The sequence below is a fragment of the Myiozetetes cayanensis genome, unplaced genomic scaffold, assembly GCF_022539395.1.
Source record: "Myiozetetes cayanensis isolate MyiCay16 unplaced genomic scaffold, myiCay2020 scf28, whole genome shotgun sequence".
Classification (NCBI taxonomy): Eukaryota; Metazoa; Chordata; class Aves; order Passeriformes; family Tyrannidae; genus Myiozetetes; species Myiozetetes cayanensis.
The window spans coordinates 6581727-6600386 of NW_026087499.1; the positions used below are offsets into that span (position 1 = coordinate 6581727).

General features: G+C 51.2%; 1 protein-coding gene across 6 annotated transcripts in view; it reads right to left on the reverse strand.

The window, feature by feature from the left end:
* Window positions 1-15922, reverse strand: part of PAX7 (paired box 7) — a 101950-nt gene extending 86028 nt beyond the window's left edge. For 2 of the 6 annotated variants that reach the window (XM_050322337.1, XM_050322333.1), the window contains exons 1-4: window positions 15838-15922; window positions 13714-13949; window positions 12935-13064; window positions 11897-12025 (exon numbers count right to left, since the gene is read on the reverse strand). In XM_050322337.1, the coding sequence (XP_050178294.1) occupies window positions 11897-12025; window positions 12935-13064; window positions 13714-13949; window positions 15838-15922 (580 nt within the window). Of the gene's footprint in view, window positions 1-11896; window positions 12032-12934; window positions 13065-13713; window positions 13950-15837 lie in introns of all 6 variants that reach the window. The other 4 variants (XM_050322335.1, XM_050322332.1, XM_050322334.1 and 1 more) reach the window with 3 other exon arrangements.
* Between the last annotated feature and the right edge of the window lie 2738 nt (window positions 15923-18660).

The window sequence follows — 18660 nt, forward strand, 5'->3', positions numbered from 1 at the left end:
TTTCTTTCTTTCTTTTAGCGTTTATTCTCTCTCACAGCAGCTGCTCTTTCCCTGCCAGGCACTGAACTGTCCGTAGGACCGCAAAGCCGGGGATTCCGCGCAGCTTTCCCAAAGCAAAATTTCACCACCCTGCTCCCGGATCGCAATCCCGCTGCGAACAGCAGGTTCATCACCTTTTTACATATATCACGAAAGGGAAATAATATAAAATAATACAAAAGAACCTGTCCATCTGGGCTTATTGCAAGGAGGAAAAGCCCCTCAGAGCTGCAAACGCAGCCTGCTCTCCCCTTCGCTCTCCGCCAAGATAAATTTCGCTTAAAAGCCGAATTTAGGCTCCTTTGTAGTTTAAATCGGATCCTCCAGGTTCTTCCCACCTCCCCGCCACCCTCTTCCTTTGTTTAATACTTTTATGCTTCCAGCAGAAGGGATGCTCGCAGGGCCCAGCCCGAAACGCGCTCCACACCTTTAAATCCCTTAAGCCGGAGCAGGTTTTTGGCTCCTCGGCCGGGGAGCAGATGCTTAAACGCACCAAAAGCAGCTCTTTAAAGGGACCACTGCGTCAGGTTGATTAAAGAGTAATTAAGGGCGGTGGGACTCCTTTGGTACCGCTTCTAGCACTCTCCGTACCCGGAGGATTTCTCCCCAGGTGACCCAGATAAATTACAGATAGAGCTGAAATAACTTTTGTCCGCGGCGGGCCGGGATGAGCCGGGCCCGCAAATCCCGGCTCAGCGGTGGCTAATGAGGCAGTCATGCAAAACGCAGCCAGTTAAACCTGAAAAGCAGCGGTGTGGGGTGACTTCTCCTCCCTGCCGGACCCGCGGGTGTATTTTACCCCCCTTCCCACCCCTCCCAGCCCCCTAATTCCCAGCCTTTCTGCGGGGCCGACCCGGGGAGCGATCTGCGGCCAAACGCGCAGCCGAGACCTTGACCCCGTTTATTCCCAGTTTGGTGAGCAAACCGGAGTCCGGCCAGGGGTGTCCGTGCTGCAGCAGCGAGGACGCTGGGGAGGACATTTCCCCACGCCCCCAAAACTTCGGGGTGAGGCTCTCTTGGGACTACCCCCGGCTTGGGGAGAGGTGCCTGATCCCAGCCCGGGGAGGATGCGCAGGTCGGCGGGGTGAGGACTCCGGCACCATCCCCGTGCCCCCAGGAAGCGTGATTTGGGTTTCTCCACCTATTTTCTACTCTCAGTAGGAGGAGAGACCCAAATTCCGCATGAAGAAGGTGGAGAAGAGCTCCTTAAAAAATTAAATCGCACTATAAGCAAAAACACGCGGGGGAAAAAAACATTAACAGGGGGTCGGAGAGCGGGTGGGAGTTTTCCCCGATCGACCTTCTCCAGGGTGGGGAAGCAGAAAAACCTTTCTCCAGTTGAATTAATTCCTCCCCAAACTCTCTCCTTCCCCTTCCGCGCTACTTTCAAGGACTTTCTGCTGCTGCTGCTTTTCCTCCGCTCCATCCCTGAACATCCCCTCCCCTCCCGCTCCTCCAGCGCCTTCCCCCCCTTTAGATCTCAGCGTGTTTGCTCTTGACTTCATCCACTAAGTCAATAGTTTGGAGATGCCCTCATCCTCAGAGGCCCGAGCCCCCGTGTCCCCTCCCTGTTTTCTCCTGTGGATAATGGCAGCCTTTTGTCGTGTAATCAAGCTCCCGAGGGGTTGGGAGACAGATATAGATTCTTGGCATTTGTCGGTGAAAATGAAAGCTGGATTAGGCAGAGGCGGCTGCACACTCCATGGTAAAGAACAACAACTATTCCCCCATTGAAAGTCCCATTCTGGTTTGGTTATTTTATCTTTAAAAGTTGTTTGTATTTCTAAAGTGGCTATTGATGCACTTAGAAAGTGTAGCAAGCTGTAAAGCCTCGCTTCAAATGAAAGGCGGACACACAAAAAAGAGGAGGTTAAGGGGAGAAAACAGAGTGAGGAAAAAAAAACACCGTCAGAAAAGGAGGGGGAAAGAGAGGAGGGGATGGCAAAAGAGTTAAAAAGATCAAATTCAGCCTGGGTAAAGTTTAAAATTGGAGCGAAAACTCGCGGAGTCCCAGGAGCCGGGAGAGGAGTGAGGGCGTGGGGGGTTCGGCTCCGCTGTTTCCCTTCCCTGCCTGGCAGGGAAAAAATAATTACAATATTTAGGTTTCCCTGCTGATCCTGGGGGGGGAGGGGGGGCGGTAACGGGGATATTTTTCTCTCCGCGGGGCCACTTGACTCTTCGCGACTGAACTCTAAACCCAGCCAGCTTTCTGCTCGGCGCTGGAGTTATTTTATTCTTCAGGAATTGATCCCATCCACCACCCCTGTTTTATTCCTTGACAGAGATTTGCCGAGACGCTTTTGCCAAGCAGAATTTGGGAATATTGTCCATCTGTGCGCTATGAACCTTTGAGTATTTTCCCTTAAGTAAAACGGAGATTTTGACTTTATCCACATACAATTTTCCCCAAAACATCACTTGGGTTTAACCATCCTGCATCCCCTCGTCCTTTAGATGCGTCTTAATCTGAGCCTGTACTGTCTCTCCCTCTTTCTACACCGCCCCTCCAGAGAATTTGGGGTGGCAACAACTGCGTTATTTTGTTTGTTTATTTAAAAAGCATCTCCCTTTGTTAAACCCTCAAAACTTTTCTCATCCTCTTGCTGAAGTTTCAGGAACGGCAACTGCAGTTTACCCGCTGCGAGCACATTCACCCGCACGCACAAGGGAGGGTTTGTGGCTGGAAGGAGATTAAGTGGAAAACTCCAGGAAAAAAAAAAGAAGCGGAGCAACAAGGTACAAACCAAATATTCGCATTCTCGGGAAACGGGGAAGGAAAAAAAAAAAAAAGCTTCAAATAGCTCAATTTGCTGCCATTTAGCATCAAACAGGCATCTTGTCGAGAAGTGGGAAAAGAATTTATAAATAATTAAGTTACAGCACAGAAAAATAACGAATCCCTCTGGAAAACGCCGGCCTGTCGCTAAATACGCGCTTCTATACGCCGATATAGAAATATATATTCCTTTAAAACCCCCGCAGCCCCGGCTATCCGCCCTCCCTCGGATAATTTACACCGTACAAAGGTTGGGGTTATTAATCGCGGCCCCCCAGCCCCCATTCCTATTCATGTCAGTGTTTCTTTCTTTTTCCGAGCAATCAAATGTGCCGGAGACAATTGTAGCGAATTTAAACATGACTGTCCCCTGAATATCCCTCGACATCGAGGTGTCCTTTGTACCTTCACCCTCTCCTTTTAAACACTCTTCTGTATTTAAAAATGCAAAATAATGCGGCCTGTGAATCTTTATTAAAACGCAAGACGAGGCTCTGGGTGGATTGATTTTTCTCAAGGAAAAAAATAATAATCATCTTTGCGAAGTTGTTTAACAGTGGGACGTTTCACGGATGATTTAAAGATCCTTCTTCTAACTTCGAGCAAGGCGAAAATCACCCGGGTATTTTTAACTCCTCTTGGAAGGGAGTTGCTCAAAAGCAGCTTCTCGTTGAGCAATCCTGTCGAGTCAACTTTCCTCCCTCTCCTTTAATTCCTAATAAAAATGCAAATCAATTCGTCCCCATAATGGGAAAAAATAAATTAAATATATTACAGAATTGCTGTCGCTCCGGACTTTCCCCTCCACTCCCGATCTGGACGCTGATGAAAATGGCAGCGGGGCAGGGGCAGGTTTTCCCCCCTTCTCTTGGAAAACAGGAAAATAACATTGTTTTTCGGACTCCCCTCGGGTTTGGGGGCCGCGGTTTCATAACTGTCCACCCGCCCCCTCTTTTGGAGATGCCACCAGGTCTCTTTGATCCTCGGGCTTTGGGGTCTCGGGACAAAGGCGGCACTGAAGGTTGAAGTTGGGGGGGTGTTTGTCCCCCCCTGAGCCCGCACCCCGCCCTGGGGGAGCCCCGCCGGCAGCGCTGCCCTCAGCCCCCTCCCCAGGGTCAGGCAGAGTGCTGCCTTCCAATTTTAGCATCAAACAAAAAAAAAAAAAAAAAAAAAAAAAAAAAAAAAACGACAGGAGAAGAGTGAAAACCAAGAAGGGTCTTTTCCTCCCTCTTCCAGAGAACGGGGGCAAGGCCGGGGGCAGGGACGGCCGACGGGAGGGGAGAAAGGGTGTAAAAATAGTCTGCCCTTCCACTGAGCCCCCACCCGGAACATCCCCGGGGGGCTGGGGAGCATCCCTTGGGGGGGCAGCGGGACATCCCTCCGTGCCCTCCCCGCCGCCCCCGGTGGGGCAGAGCAGCGGGAGACCGACCATCCATAGGAAAGGCTGGAAAGCCCCCTCTCTGAACCCCAGATTTCCCTCCCCCCCCCCAAAAAAAAAAAATCCTTCTTTTAAGGCATTTTCAGTGCGCAGGTGGAGGTGCGAGGGGAGCACCCCTGGGTGGGGTGTTTTGAGCTGAGTTAAACCCTCCGTTTCTACGGCCACCTTCTCGCCTCCTTTGCCCTCTCTTTGGGAACACTTGAATAGTCTTTTTTTTTAATATATTTTGGTTTAAACCGGCGCCTTCCGCCCTCCCAAATCCTCCCGGAGCCCCCCGAGCTGCGCAGCCCGGCCCTGCACAAAATGGATGAGCTAAAATGTCTCCCCAAGCTGCAGAATTTCATGAATGAGCGACCCCCTTCCCCTCTTCCCTCCCCATCTATAGATTGATAGATATAGATATATTTCATGAATGAGCCCAGAGTCCTCCCCGCCTCCCCTCTGCCTCGGCTGTCCCCGCAGAGCCTATAAAACAGCCCCGGCCCTTTACAGCGATTCATCACAGGACCCAGAGCCATCCAAGCAAGTAATATGTAGCCTCAGATCTCGTGTGTCCCACAAGACAGAGCGCCTGCTAATTAATAGACAGTGATTCCTGCAAGCAGCCCGAGCAGTCTGTAATATGATGAACTTCCTTTGTACCGGTGTCACCACAAATGTTTCTGATAAGGGAAAGCATCCAAGGATCAAAGACTATAAGCTTCTCAATTTCCTCAAGCTGCCTCTACTTTTCCTCACCTACTTTTTCTTTTTTTCCACACCCCCTCCCTCTCCCCTTCCCAGCCCCTTCAAGGGGATGAAACCCCCCCTCCGAGGCGTTACAATCTCCCTCCGAGGAATTGCGATCCCCCCTCTCCCTTCCGACAGCCCCGAGGTCCGTTCAAGTGCAGGGGTCAGTCCCAGACCGTGCCCCCGAAATATCAGCACCACTCGCACCTCCAGACTTTGCCTTTTAGAAAGGCTCCGATCCTGCCCCTCGCCCTCCCCGCTCCTCCTCGGCTCTTCCCAATTCTCCCCAACTCCGGATGACAAATGTCTTTATAAACAGGCATTAGCTGACATCTAATTTCTTTTGTGGCGCGATCCCGCGAAATGAGAGCGCAGGACGAGCCCTCCCGAGCGGGGACCGTCTCCGGCTTGGGATGAGCCGGGAAGGAGGAGGGTTTTTTGGGAGGGGGGGATGCAGCAAACCTGCCCCCCGCACCGGGCCCGCAGTCAGAGCCGCATCCCCATCCCCACGTCCGCTCCTCCCTGAGCTGCACCTGCGCTGCCCAACTCCTTCATTTCTTTTTTTTCCTGGGCTGAGAGGGGAGCAGGGGACAAGGAGCCCCCCAAAATCCAACCCCCCTGGGTTCTGGTTCCTCCACCTGCATCTTCAGCGCTCCCGGGAGAGGGAAGCGCTGCCCGGCCCGGGCGGGAGCAGCTCCCACCCAGGGGTTCCCCCTCCCCGGCTCGGAACCCTCCCCAGCATCTTCTCCTCCCCGAAATCCCAGAGCCCAAACCAGCCTGAAGTTCAGATTAAATAAAAAAATAAAAGGTAATAATAAAAAAGAGTATAAAACCCAGTGGGGAGAGGAGAGAAATGTGGCAGCTGATTGAAATGGGCGCTTTTTTTTTTTTTTTTTTTTTAAGAAGAGTCTCTATAAATATATAATATCTCCAAAGCTCAGGTCTTAAGAGGGTCCCTTATTTGCTTATTTCTTTTGTAGCAAACGTAATTTTCAGAAAGATCCTTCCCCCCCCGCCTTACCCTAATGCTCGAGTAAGTACCTTACAGCTTTAAGGCCAGTGTTATATGTGCTTTAAAATCCTGCCATGTAAATTCCCCTGAAAAATTTGGAAAGCTTCTCGGGGTGGGGGGGGCTTTGGGAGGGGGCTGGGGGTGAAATGGGAGAGGGGGAGGGGGAGAAAGGGGAGGTTAATCCGGGTTTAATGCTATGATGCAGTCATAGGACCAGGGCTCGGCTGATTGTGTTATCTCTTCCCAACATTTGGGTCTCCCATATTTCACCCAGCCAAATAGCTGCGAGAAAAAAGTGCGTATGGAGGCACTCCTGACGCCTCAGGAAAATATGTTATTAATATCTAAATAACTTCCCAATACTGTCTCTAAATCTCCCCTTCACCACTCCAGATGATGAATTCGTTTGAAGTGTTCTCCCGTCTCATCTTTTCAGTGTCTCTCTCTCTCTCCCTTTTTTTATAACCAGGCTTATTTCAAACTGGTAAATATCTAATTCCTTTAACCACACTGCAGACACGTCTCTCCCCTCTTATATACAATTCTCATTTGGAAAGATCCATATATACACGTCTCCATAAAGGAGAGTAAGTCCTAACACAACCCTAAACTACTTCTTTAAATTATTTGGGAGTTAAGAGCGTGTGTTTTTTTTTTTTTTTTTTTTGGGGGGGGGTGGGGTATGTTTGCTTCCCACCAGCCCCTGCCCACACCTGGATCACACATTTCCCTCACAGCCTTCCTGCCGCTTAATTCAATCTCTGCCTCCTCTCTCCTACCCCAATTACAGGCGAAACCTGGGATTAGAAATAGACCTCCCCGCTTCCTTCCTCTCCTCCTCTATCACGGCATCCATCTCCCCCCATCGCCAAAGATCTGCTTCCTATCCCTCCCTGGATAATGTAATCTACCATCCACCTTCAAATTAGAGATTAAAACGTCTCGAATGTATTTCCTTTGCCGTTCAAGCTGAACCCCGGGCACCCCACCTGCCAGCCAGCGCTTTTGATACCAATATTTGCCTTACTATTTTCCCCCGGTCTAGAATTGAACCTATTCTTCTCCCCCAAAGAAGGGAGGGGGGATGATGTAGAAAAAGAAAAAACCCAAACAACCCCTGGATCACAAACATCTCCCTTATATTATTTCACTTCCTGCTGTATAATTGAACCTCTCTCCCCGCATCCTTGTCTTAAGTTTGTTTTTTAAAATGTCTTGTATTAGATTATACTCGTTTATTCCCCTTTCCAACCTTATCTCTCCTCCTCTCTTCTCTCCTTCCCGTCACACTTGATTTAGGAAGGAGTTTATCTTGCAAACATTTGCCTACTTTGTTTATGTAGACCAGGTTCTGCAGCTACTTGTTCCCAAAAGCCACTGTTTGCCTTTGTAATTGTTATCTGTGTTTATTGTTGTACCTCATTTGTCTCAGCTTTTTTTGTGACATGTAAGCTCCGTGTGTGCTCACATCCAGCCCCCCCTTCCCTTCTCCCTCTCCCTGCTTTTTTTTTATTCCCTCTCCTTTTCCCTCTTCTCTCTCCCTGAAATATGCACAGAATAACTCAGCCTAAAGCCAATGAATTGCTTGACACTACCCTATCTCTTTCCTGCCCCCCATTATTAGAGCTGATCCCACTCGCAACACTCACAAATCCCGCCTGGTCTCTGTTTGATTAGATTGCCAACCTTTCGTAATCCCTTGATTTGATGAAGTGTCTGTTCCCCCCCGCCCCGCTTCTAAACATACATTTACAGAGAAAGCGCTTGTTGGTTTTAAATCAATGCAGATTGTTTGCTGATAAATTGACTCCGCATCCCCTCTCCCCCCCGCTCCCAGCTTGGGAAACAAAGCCCCTTTCCAGCTGGGGGGGTCCCCTCTTCTTTCTCCTTTCCCTCCCCGATCCTAATTAAACTGGGCAGGACCATCCCAACCTCTTCCTGCTCCGTCCAGCCCCCCAAAACTCGACATAAGGGGCACCGAGGGCTCCCAAATTGAATTGTTATCACCTCCACGTGCCCATATGTCCCCCCTCCTGTGCTGTTCACACCTGTCCGCCTCTCCCACCGCCAATAAACATCCATCCCGCTGCTCTCCCGGCTTTCCCGCTCGGCTTTCCCCATCCCACGCGATATTTCCAGGGGGCATCGAAGCAAAAAAATGGATCGGTGGAAGAAACTTCGTGCAATAATGCGGAGTTGGGAGATACAAAACGGAGGGGGAATTAATTAAAAATCCGGTTTTCACCCCAGATGGGACCCAGCACCCAAGCCCTGAGCATCCTTTGCATCCTGCCCTGCGTCCCGGAGCAGTCCAGGGGGCAGGGCCGGCTGTCCCCACCCGTGACCGTGGGGTGACACGCTCGGAGGGTGGGGGAACCTGCCGAACTTCCCTCTCCTCCAGCACAGACCCATCGCCTTCCCCATAACCCCACGACCCTCCTCCCCCGCGTCTGGTTGCAATTAATACCCCACCAGGATGAGGCCCTTCCCCTGCTCCTCCCAATTAACCCCCGGGCAGCACCCCCTGAAATTTGGGGGTGTCCAAATGACTCCCCCCCGTCCCCACCGCGGGAGAGAACAGCGCAGCCCCCCACGCGTGACCCTCCCTAATAAACCCCACCAGCCATAATAAATAACAACAAGCCCAAATAATAATAATAACAACTCGGTCTTAACAAGGATATAAAAAAATATATATATAAAAAAAAAAATAAAGTGAAGCCTCATGAATATATGCCCAGGGCTAGCTGGAGTGAGCCGTTTAAAGATGAAAGTGCAAAGAAATAAAGGCTCAATTTAATCTGCCTTAAAACCCTTCAACTTAACGTTTGTGCTGGGAACTCAGAGAGTGAGTACTGATTGGGGATAAATACATTTCTTAGCATGCCTTGGAGCTATTACACCCTTCTCCAACACAGCTCCCTATTCAACAGCCACAGTTTTCATTACCAGCTCTAATAAGTCTTAACATTATTAAATGCCAAGCAGACGATAGAAAGAAACAGGCGCAGGGTGGAAGCTTTCTTTAACACTTAAAAAGAGAGAGCATTTAGGGCTGTCTTCCTCCGGCTCCCTGCGAGGAGAACCCGCAATGAAACGTTTGTCAAGAGGAAAAAGGCCAAAACAAAGTTTCCCCCCACCTCCCTCTCTCGCCATCCGCGAGAATCAGAAAACCGCGTTAAAAATCAGAAATTAATAATAATAATAATAAAAACCTTTACACGCACCCCACGCGAAGCTGAGAACAAGTGGCAGAAGCGCGGTATATTTTTATTTTTATTGCGAACCTCGCGGAAAAAAAAAATTAAGGTGAAGGGGGAAACGACTCTGAAGAGATTTTAATTTTATTATATAAAAAATATTACCATTTTAGAGCGAAAAAAATATCCAGCGTGCAACCCACCGCCTTGGAGTGTTTTGCAAGTTGAATCATCAATTATCTTAATTGGGGCCATTAAAGCTTTCCCAGGCGTTAAAACACACATTGACGGCGGACAGTTTTTATTTTTTAAGGGTTGTTTTCCAGCCGGACACGATCGCGCAACGCTCGGATGCGCCGGGTCCAACCCGCGCCCGCGGTTGACTCTCCCCCCCACCCCCAAAAAACCCCAAATTAGAGCCCTTTTGGGTGATTTCTCTGCAATCTACAAAGTCAGGGCGCGATTGCGGGGGAGGAAACCAAATTTTAAATTCCTGATAACTCGAAATTTCTCTCCAGGGATGCGAGCGGAGCCTGCGCGCTTGGAGGTACCGCGGCGCTCCGCGGGCTCCGGCAGAGGGAATTTGCCCAAATTAGCCTTCTTTCATAAAGAAATGGGGGCTCGTGTTTTATTTGTCCGCGATATTACCCATGAAGGAAGAAGAGAGCGTTTTGTTTTGCTTTTTGACACGCACTTCTGCGTGTTAATCACGAATAAAGAGCCTCCAGCTCTTTCACTCATTCTTTTTAATTTTTTTTTTAATTATTATTATTTTGGGGGTGGTGACGGGCAAAACGTGCTGACAAGGGAAAAATAAATCAACCCGCGTTTAAAAACAATACAGGTTTTTTTTTTTTTCAAGCGGCGAGGCGCGGTTAAAATAAATTTTAAACCCTAAAATCTTCTTTACCTCCCTTAATAAAATTAAAAACACCCCAAAGTGATAGGGGGGAGCTTTCCGCGGACACAATGGCCCCGATTTGCAAATGAGCATCGCCTCTTTCCAAATCACAAGCAACATTTTGCAACGTCCAACGGTTCTCCCTTTTTCCAACAGACGGTCCTATAATATTACAAAACTATCTAACAGCAGGGAGTTTTGAATAATTTATCTCCCTTTCTTCCCTTCCTTGGCCCTTTGTCCGAACTTTTTCTCCTCCTTGCCGAATTTTGAATGAGAATAGACAAGCCCTCCCTCCCCCATCCCTTTACTCCATTTTTAAGGCAGCCTCGGGTTTTCCCCCCTTTCCCCCCTTTCTTTTTTTTTTTTCCCTTTTTCTTTCTTTCTTTTTTTTTTTTTTTTTTCTTCTACTGTTTGCTTTTGTGGTCAGGAATCTTTTACTTATAAAGCTTCAATAGACTCGAAGGTCTTTGTAAGTGAAGTTCATCTTCAAGGTTGGGAAAAAAAAAAAAGGATCAGATCCTTAAAAAGAAAAAAATAAAACCCTTTTGTGCACCTTCATTTAAAACTCCCAGGAACGTTTGATGGTGACACGGAGAAGCTTTTTCTGCCCCAAATTCCCCCCACGTCAATATTGCCCCACTCACTCGCATTGTCCCAAAACGGGGAAAACTTTGGAGCCAGTGAGAAACTTTGGGAGTGATTCCCTCCCGCTTCCCACACCGGGATTGGGGAAAGGCTCCATGGGGAAAATCCCTCTCACTCCGCTTCCTCTTGGCCCGACAGTGTCCCGAATCCCCCAAAACTCCAACCGACCGAACCCCAGCAGGCTCAGCCCATCGTCGTTTTGCATCAGTTTGGGAGAAAAATAACAATTCCCAATTTCCCGAAGCACATCCCCAAGACTTCCAAAATTGCTGCTTTCCCCCCCAAAAAGCGCCGAGCTCCGTGACACAAGGAAATCATTTTCTGCCCACACCGATACAGCGGCTCCTCCCTCCCCATACTTCAACTTCCTCGCCTTCATTGATAAATCTCATTTATTGTCCCGAAAAGTGTCACTTTCCCCCCGTTTTTTTTTGGAAGGGGAATCATCACCCCCACCGAGTTTGCCAAAAATCAAATTCCAGCTCCCGCAGTGGCCGGCTATGGCTGTTCCTCACCCCCAACCCCACATTTAGAGTACGGAAACTTTAAAAAGTTGAATTTTTTCCTCCCACGAGAGAAGAAAACACCGATCATGGGAGGTGATAACAGGGCCCCAGCACCAGCCTGGCCTTAAGCCTTCCATCAGAGCTGCCAGATTTATTTTGCCTGATCTCCTTTAGGGGTGCAGACCCCCTGTTTGCTCCCACCCGAGTCCATCCTCCCCCCCCGGCCCCGGTGGCTCTGTGGCTGCGCCGATCGCGGCTGCTCTAATTGATATTGATTGGCCAAATCGGTCAACTGTCAGCCAGAGTTTCAGGGGACCACTTAGAGAGCAGGAGAGAAATCTGTTTAACAAATTCATTTAGGAATCAGAGATGCCTCCCCCACCACCACCAGCCGTCTCCTTTCCCTCTTCCTGTAGGATTGATCCAGAGCAGAACACCAGCAACTCCTCTCCCGGGAAAGCCCCCGCAGCCCGAGGGGTGGGTACCACCTTCCCCTGGCAGGGCCCTGCAGCGCTCCCTCTGCCTGCCCAGCGGTCGTTTTTGGAAAGAACAAACACCAGAGGCTCTGGAGCCATCCCGTCTTCCTCTCGTTCCCCCTCTCCCGAACGGCCCCTCCGTCCCCCCCGGGGCAGCGCGGCCGCCTCTACCTTTGTCGCCCAGGATTCCGTCGATGCTGTGCTTGGCCTTCTTCTCCCCGTCCTCCTCCTTCTTGTCACAGTCCTCCTCTTCCTCTTTCTTCCCGAATTTGATGCGTAGCACCCGGCTAATCGAACTCACTAAACCTCAGACAGTCAAAGACAAGAGGGCAAGTATAAGCTGCCTGGGCAGGCCAGGTGGGAGCCGGCTGGGAAAGCCCAGCCGGGGCTGTGGGATGTGGGCAGGAGGCCCCGCTCACCCCCGAGGGCGAACACTCCGTGCCCCCCAAAACCCCCTGAGGTCACTGAGCTGCTCAGGTGGGCACCCAAAGCAGGACCTGCTCGTCACCCTCCCCAGGGCCCCCAGCACAGCCAGTGCTGCATCCCAGGGTGGCACCACAGGGATTGTCACCTGCTCTGGAACTGAGGAAAAGACCCCCCCAGTACCCGGCTCTCACCCAGCTCCAAATGGGAACCCAGAGCCTGGATTCAGAGCTGGCCCTGGCCTGCTTTGGGGTAAACGTGCCCTGCAGAGAAGGCTCAGCCCCCAAACCAGGGGGCAACTCACAGCTGGGACCCAAAGAACTCACACAGCCCGAACACACCCCTGCAGGTCAAAGATTGGGGTACAGGGTCTCTTTCCACGGACAACTGGGGGCTCTGGCTGATGGAAATGTTGCTCTGCAGCCCCCACTGAGCCAAGTCCAGCAGGATAAGTGGGGTCCCCATTAGCCCTGGGTTTGGGGGCCGCCTCCCCAAGTGCTGCACCAGCACGGCCCTGCTGCCAGGGGAGCTGGAATAAGTTGGGAAAACTGGTTTGTTTGTGTTTGGGTTTGCAGCAGACCACAGAGAGACAAGAGCACCACCCCCCCTGGCCTGGGGTTTATTTGCTGCTGTGGCTTTGCTTGGGGTGATTTTTTCCCCTCCCTTATCAAAGCAGAGGCCGAGAGGGTGTCAGAGCCCCTGGAAAATATTTTTGGTGGTGATAATGATTTCCCTCCGCGTTCCTGCGGGTGTTGGGGTGTCCTTCTTGCCAAGCTGCCTTCTCACCTGAGGGCACAGTGCTGCGGTCGCAGTGCCCGTCCTTCAGGAGCCTGTCCCGGATCTCCCAGCTAAACATCCCGGGGTTTTCCCGTTTGTATTCCTCGATTTTCTTCTCCACGTCGGGAGTCGCGACCTGCTTTTGTGATCAAGGGACACCGGTGCGTGTCCGCGAGTGCAGAGGGAGGGGAGGGGAGAGAAAAAGCGCTTTTAATTGAAAAGCAGAGCTGAGCAGCTCAGTTCAATCCTCCTTGCCCGGGCTGCTGGTTTTGGGGCTGAAAATGGGGGCTTGGAGGGGGGAAAGGAGGAAAATAAAGCTGAGAAAAGGTGCCGCTCTCCCAAATATTGGCCACCCTAAAAGTAGAATCCCTGGGGGCCCAGGAAATCAGCCAGGGCGAGTTTATCTTGAGTAGGAGAAGGAGGCAGGGAGGAGGTGCAGGGGATGCTTTTTGGGGTGTTTATGTAGACACGGTAATGTATTATTCCCCAAAACATCCCGACCCTTCTCCTCCCCTCACATCGGGGCCGCAGCAAACGCTTGAACGTGCACCACTTGTTGCACACGGGGTAAAAAAAATCACTTTAATTTATTCATAGCCTTCAACTTGCACCAGTTTCTACCCATCGGAGGCCGAAGAGTGAAGCTTTACTAAAGCCCTTTCCCCTCCTTCTCCCTTCCCCTGAAAAAAAAACAAACCCACTCGGAAAACTTGGAGTCCCGAACACGAAAGGTGAATTTCTTTAACGCAAGGAGGAGACGTTTAGCTCGGTGCCCACATTACACTCACCCTGGGCTTGCTGCCTCCGATGGCTCCAGGCCGGATGGAGCCCGTCTCCTGGTACCTACAGAGGATTTTGGAGACGCAGCCGTGGGAGACCCGCAGCTGGCGGGAGATGACGCAGGGCCGGATCCCGTGGTGAGCCATCTCCACGATTTTGTGCCGGATATGGTTGGGGAGCGGGCGACCGTTGATAAAAACCCCTCCGAGCTGGTTCACCCTTCCCTGGCCCAGCGGGGTGGAAACTGGAGAGGAAGGAGGAAAAAAACCCCACCCAACAAAGAGGGGGAAAAAGTTAAAAGAGGGGAAAATGCAGCGAAAGCGGGCGCGTCCCTCCCCGCGCCTGCAGCTTCTCTCCCGGGATTTGAATCGTTTAAAGGAGGGAGAAGCCTCTCGTCCGTGCCCTGGCCTCGGTTTTATCCCGGCATCACGCGGGAGGCTTTTCCCAGCGATAGTGGGAAAATAAAAATAACCCACGACCCACACACCCATCACCCGCGACAGCCCCTGTGTTTCTATTCACTACATTTATATATATTTAGGGATTCACACCTTTGTTTTAAACAATACCTCACGTTTTAAACAAGAAAAGATTTAAGAGCGCACAACAACACCCACCCCTCCCCCCAAAAAAAACTTCCCATTTCGCCCCCCCAAAAAGCGCACTCTGCTCCTTGCTTCAATTTACGGAGCTCTCAGCTTTCAAACAAACTTTTGGAAATAATCTCTTAAACAGCCTCGAGGGGCTTTTTTGTTGTTGTTGTTATTGGGCTTCTTTGTTGTTGCTGTTTTTCTTTTTGTGGTTTCGGTGGGGGTTTATTCCGCGGTTCGGGGAGGCGCGGAAGGAACGCGGATTCCCCGCGGCCGCGCCGCTTCCCCGACACCTCGCCCGGCGCATCCCCGCCCGGAGCGGGGGGACCGGCGGCTCCTTAATCCCCCTCCCCAATTTATTTAATATCTCGCAATGTAGATCTTGTAGATTAATACGATTTCACAGGCTGGAAATTAAAAAAAAAAAAAAAAAAAAAAAAAAGGTGGGGGGAGAAAAGGAGGGGAAGAAGAACTCAGCTGGGTAATTTGCACAAGGCTGGAGGGGGCGAGGGACAGGGAAGGCGAGGGGGGTGATTTTTCTCTTTATACAAAGAAAAGTCGATTCCAGAAATTGCCTCGCGATTTAACAAGAATCATGCACCACTAATTCCAAGTCACTTGGCCAGCACTCCCTGGATATATCATTATCGACAGATAACACTCGAGTGGCCAATTTTACATTCAAGAGGTACTAAAACCGCCGGCCGCTCTCTCTTTTCATTATTCCCAGTCATGTTGTGCAAATATTGTTGTAATCCTTTGATCCTTTCCCTTGCCGTCTGTTTTACTTCATTTGCTACAGAAAAGCACTTCACCAAATCCCCCCAGCTTGTATGTTTTGCAGCCTGCGTGGTTTTCCACAGGTTTGAGTTTCGCCACTTGATCACGGTCAGGATGAAATTTTCCTGTTTAATAAATGCGGGGAGAAGGGTCTCGCTCGAAATTCGCCTTTTTTTTTTTTTTTCTTTTTTTTTTGGAATGTGTGTGCCTGGAAATAATAACTCCCGGCTCACAAAGGGAAGGCAGAGGATGGGGAAAGATGCGCTGCGAGGTGGGGATGACACTTAGCGAGGTGACAGCTACAAAGTCCCCCCCCTTTCCCCTCGCCAGCCCCGGCCAAGGACATCTCGGCTTCCCGCTGCCGCAGGATCCTCCCGGCTAAAGGTTTCTATTCTTATTTTCCCCCGGAAAAGTTGAAAAGGATTGATTTGGTCGTTTCCCCCCATCTTTACGTGGAGCCTAAATTGTCGGGACATTCGCGGGCTTAAAAAAAACCTCAACCCGCTAAATAAGCCCAAAGCACGCGAAGCTGTCCCAGAAATTCTGCGGGATGCCCGGGAACACTTTAAATACAGGGAAACGCAAGGCGAAGCCCGGTAATTCGCGGGGACACAGCAGCCCCAGCGGGAGCGGGGAGAAGTTGGATGCTCAGGTCGGGAACCCCCCACTCGGTGCGAAGTTCAGCTGCGTCCCCCCTCCCGAAGCATCCGAGCCCGGCCCCCCCCCCGGTTATTCCAAGGAGAGGAGTATTCCCAGACCTACCTTCCAAAGGGAAGCCGGTGCGAGGGTAGTTTTGCCCCGGAGCCGGGCGCATCATCCGCGGCACCGTCCCGGGCAGCGCTGCCATGGTGGGGGGGGTCGGGGCGGCCGAGAGGGTCCGGTCCGAACCGGGGTGGGGGGCACCCCTTGGCCCCGGGGAGAGCCGAGAGAGCCTGGGAGGGGCTGCGGGGCTGTCTCTCCTCGCAGCCGAAGCGCTTCAATCTTCCAGCCCGCGGCTGCAAAACAAGGGAGAAATCTTTGCTCCGATGGGGGGAAAAAAAAATAAAAAATCAGAACAATAAAAAATAATAACAAAAAAAATCAATAGATGACGATGATGATGATGATAATAATAAAAGAGGGGTGGGAAAAAGGGGGGATTCACCCACCAGAAATTCCTCTTAAAGTTTTAGGGCTATGTCACAACCGGCCTGAGCGGGCGCTCCGGAGGAATGTAACCCGGAGTGCCGGGAAGAGCAGACACATCCAAAGTTGCCTCGGTGCTGGGCTGGGCTTAGGGCTGGGGGGGCGAGTCCCCCCGGATTTTGTTATTGCGCTTTTTTCCTTTTTTTTTTTTTTTTTTTCTTGAAGTGGCTGTGCCGTTCGAGGGATGCTGGAGCTGGGGGGGAGTGGGAGGAGGAGAAGGGGTGTTGGATGGGGAGGGGGGCTGGAAGTTGGTAACGCGGGGAAGTTGGGGCGGTGGGAAGGACGAGCGGGCTCTGATAGGCTCCGGCTCCTTTCTTTTATCCGCGGCCGGGAAGGGGGTTCCGCGCCGGGGCCGAGGGACCAATAAGAGCTGCGGCGGGCAGAGCCCTGGGCTCGCTCCTTGGGGGTTTTTTTTAGGATATTATTATTCATTACTAGGCTTGGCTTCCTTCTGATGGAAAGCTGGGGTCCCCCTCCGCCGGTTGGAAAAGATATTGGGGTGAGAAAAGACGAGGAAAAGTTTGGGAAAGGTTTTTGTGGTTTTTTTTTCTTTTTTTTTTGCTAAGCTGAGCATCCCTGCGGATGCCCCGGGCTGGGGAATTGCAGGGTGGATTTAAAAAAAAAAAAATTAAGTTTAGAAATTAAACCCAAAATCAATTATAATAAATAATAAAATCAAAATAAAGAAAAATAAAGACAAAATTTAATTTAAAATAAAAATTTGTAATAAAGAAAAAACAAACCCCAAATAAAATTAAATACTATACATAGATAAGATAAAAAATTGATAAATAGATAAATTAAAAAATTTACCCCCCTCAGGTGCCCACCCGAGCCCGGCACTCACTGCCTTGCATCCCCCTCCCCCAGGAGTGGCTTGGATCCACTTTTCCTCCCCTTCCCATCCCTTTCTGGGGGAGTGGCTCGTCCTTCCCGGCTCTCAGCATCCCCCCAAGCCCCCCTGGGTTATTTGGGGCCGGGTTCGGGAGCAGCCGAACGACCCCAGTACCTCCTTTCCCCACCCCAGGTAACTCTCCGCTCCCCTCCCTCATTAACATCCCATCTTTAATTACGAGGCGGGCTGGGAGGGGCTCAGCCGGTCCCATTTTGGGGGCTGCGGGGCCGGGGGTGTGCGCGGAGCTCCCCGCGGTTCCCCCGCCCGCTCGCTCGCTGACCCGGGACGGGCTGAACAAATAACTAATGTTTTCCCCCCAAAATAGGAGCGGGGCAAGAATCCTCCTCGCAGCGGGACGTGACGCCAGGGCTCACGAACCCTTTTGTTCGCAGCTGTAAAAGGACTTGCCGTGCAAACCGCTGGAAACTTCTCTTCCCCCTCCCTTAAAAGCATCCGCGGGAGGGGGAGCAGCCGGCGACACTTCTGGCTCGGCTGGACCCCAAACGTGGTCCCTAAACCTCCTCCCCGTCCCCCCGAGGGCATCGCCGCCCTCAGCCCCCCCTTCTTCTGTCCTGCCTTTTGCTTTGAAATTAAAGCCCTGCCCCGACCCCTCCCCGGCCCGGCCACATCTTCATCGCTCACCCTCTTCTTCCTCCCCCCCCCGCGGCCGCCAAGCTCAGCCTAAACCCGCACCCGCCTTCGCTGCGCGGCCACGACTTGCTCTGCTCACGTTTTCACGCCTCAGATTTACCCAAATCCCACCTCCCCCTCAAAAAAAACAAAACAAAAACCAAACAAAAAACCACCAAAAAACCATGGGACAGGGAGGAAAAATGCGATATTAAAATTCTTTCCAAGGTGTCAGGTTGCTCCCAAAAATCTCAGCCCGGCTCAGCCGCGACTTTGGGGCTCCAACAAACAAAAATAAAGTGTCTCACCTTCCCTTCGCCCCAAAAAACACCCATTCCCGAAGTTTTAGGCAAAAAAATAACGGGCAGAGCGGAGCGGCACCAGCCCGCAGCCCCTCGCAGCCCAGTCCCCACCGCATTCCTGCTGCCGTAATTCAATTATTTGCCTTTCATTTGCTTGGATGGGGGGTGGGGGGAAAGAGCCTGGGAATAAAGTTGAAAATTAAATGTTTCTGCTCTCCCAGCACCGGGAGAAGATTAAACTCGAGGAGCCGAGCCCGGAGTCCTGCCTTCCCCGCCGCTCTAGGGTTACCTCGCCGGCAGAAAAAGCTCTCACATCAAACACGGCATTTGTTTTCCCTCGTCACCCCCTTTCTCCCGGAATTGGGGTAAGATTTGGCACTTCGGGCAAAAAAAAATCACGTTCTCCTCCAGCACTTGCTGCCTGCTCCGGGCAGCCGCTGAGCAAAGAGCTCCATTAAGGATTATTGTTTAATTTCTTTTTATTTAAGGGATGCGGTGCCGTGCGGCCTCACCCCCTAAATTTGTCCGGGGAGGAAAAAGGGGGTGACAGGGGACTATCACAGCCGGGGGAGA